Source organism: Saccostrea echinata, unplaced genomic scaffold (genome assembly GCF_033153115.1).
Source record: "Saccostrea echinata isolate AGI-Se365-2 ecotype Australia unplaced genomic scaffold, CSIRO_AGI_Sech_v1 ptg000030l, whole genome shotgun sequence".
In the NCBI taxonomy this organism is placed as follows: domain Eukaryota; kingdom Metazoa; phylum Mollusca; class Bivalvia; order Ostreida; family Ostreidae; genus Saccostrea; species Saccostrea echinata.
This window is the reverse complement of record NW_026889779.1, coordinates 32,600,707-32,602,500: the sequence shown is the minus strand read 5'-3', so window position 1 is coordinate 32,602,500 and position 1,794 is coordinate 32,600,707. Positions and strand designations below refer to the sequence as shown.

Sequence of the window (1,794 nt, the reverse complement as noted above, 5' to 3'; positions counted from 1 at the left end):
TGCCATATAAACTAGCAAGGAATGAGGAATTACACAAGGCCAGAAAAGTAATACATTTACAGGTAACATGCAGAGAGAGTGAAACTATATATGCTGGAAAAAGATGTCAGAGAGCAAGAGTAAAAATGATGTGATACTGAAAGAAATTTAAAGCCAAGAGAATTTGCTGGACATGAATTGAAGGCATAATTAGATCAAAGGTAGTTAGGTACAAAGGGGATGCCTTTTTGATTATTGGTTACCTTGACTAGTCAGGTGATCAGCTATCCCAGCAGCCAATGGGTCTTCTGGTCCAACCACAACTAAAGAAACAGATTCCTTCTGACAGAATTCTACCACTGTTGTAAAGTTCTTCACATTAACATCTACAAAATATGTAAAGGTACATTAACTCTACACTATGAACATACCAGAACTCTACAAATGATTTTTTTTTTGAAAAAAGAGCAAAATTTTCATCAATGATAAGGAAAGTAAGGAAATAAAAACACTTCCTACATGGATGAGACACAAAAAATTTGTCTCACTGTTTCAAATATAGTCTATAGTTTTGTGAAAGTAAACCCACACCAAACATAGTCACTCTAAGCACATACCTTGCTAAAGTCTCAGGCCATTCTAGGAGTGTGACATATCTACCTAACTTGTTAACTAGGCATCTCTCATTTTGAGAGTGATAAAAATGAGTCTATTTAATGCTTATTTTCTCTCTTTTTTCCCTAATTGATGCTTATTTTCTCTCTCTTTTCCCTTATTAAACGCACAAAACATTTTGTATGTTTATTTTTTTTTAAGGTTGATAGAATCTTATTTCGTGAATTTTGAAATTAAGAAAAAAGTCCCTTAAATTGCCAGTTAACTAGGCACCTCTCATCTATAGTTACCTACATTGTTTTTTTGTTTTTTTTTGTTTTTTTTGTTTTTTGGTGTTTTTTTTAGGGGGGATACCTCTTCCCTTTACTCACCTACTGTAACATTGTTGGGGGGGGGGGGGGGCTCTCTTCTACACTTACCTATATTGTTTGTATTGGGGAGAGGTACCTCTCACCTATACTTACCTACATTGTTTGGGGGCACCTCTCATTTATACTTACCTACATTGTTTGTTTTAGGGCAGCTCTCTGTTCCAGCATTACCAGGGGACACATAAACATGACGCACATCTGCTGACTGGGCTAGTTTCCATGCCAACGCATGCTCACGCCCTCCTCCTCCTAACACTAAAACTATTGCCATGACAATCTATCTGGAAAGAAAATAATGAAATTTTACTCTGCAAGTTTGCCAAAATACAATATTTAATACTATTCAATTATTTAAAAAAAAAACAGCTGAAATTGGGGGGTGGGGGGCAAGTAACAATTATGATTCAAAATTAAGAATTGGCTTTCTTTGAATTGTATGAAGCATGACACAAATAAACTTAAGGTATTCAATGTATAATAAAGGGATTTTGGACAATTTTGGATCATCTTAAACTAGTTAAACAAGAGGCCCAGGGGCCACATTGCTCACCTGAGCATTGTGGCTAAGATAAAAGGAAAAAAAAACAGTTTAGTATTGAAAAGCTTAAATGCATAAGTGGTCCCAACCTACCCCTAAAAGGAAGTGGGGGCATGATTTGAACAGAAATAAATCTACACTTACTAAGGATGCTTACATAATTTTTTGACTAACTGTGACATTTTTCTCTACAAGTTCGAACTTTCATTGTGGCCCCACCCTACCCCTGGAGGTCATGATTTGAACAAACTTGAGAAGAAGATTTTTGAAGATTTATCCTATATACACCTA

The 1,794-nt window shown here is 35.6% G+C and overlaps 1 protein-coding gene across 2 annotated transcripts in view; it reads right to left on the bottom strand.

The window, feature by feature from the left end:
• Positions 1 to 1,250, bottom strand: part of LOC133197732 (trifunctional purine biosynthetic protein adenosine-3-like) — a 22,204-nt gene extending 20,954 nt beyond the window's left edge. The window contains exons 1-2 of one of the 2 annotated variants that reach the window (XM_061333912.1): positions 1,095 to 1,250; positions 243 to 365 (exon numbers count right to left, since the gene is read on the bottom strand). In XM_061333912.1, coding sequence (XP_061189896.1) covers positions 243 to 365; positions 1,095 to 1,236 — 265 coding nt within the window. In that variant the 5' untranslated portion in view covers positions 1,237 to 1,250. Of the gene's footprint in view, positions 1 to 242; positions 366 to 1,094 lie in introns of those variants that run through there. The other variant, XM_061333913.1, reaches the window with a different exon arrangement.
• Positions 1,251 to 1,794: the final 544 nt, after the last annotated feature.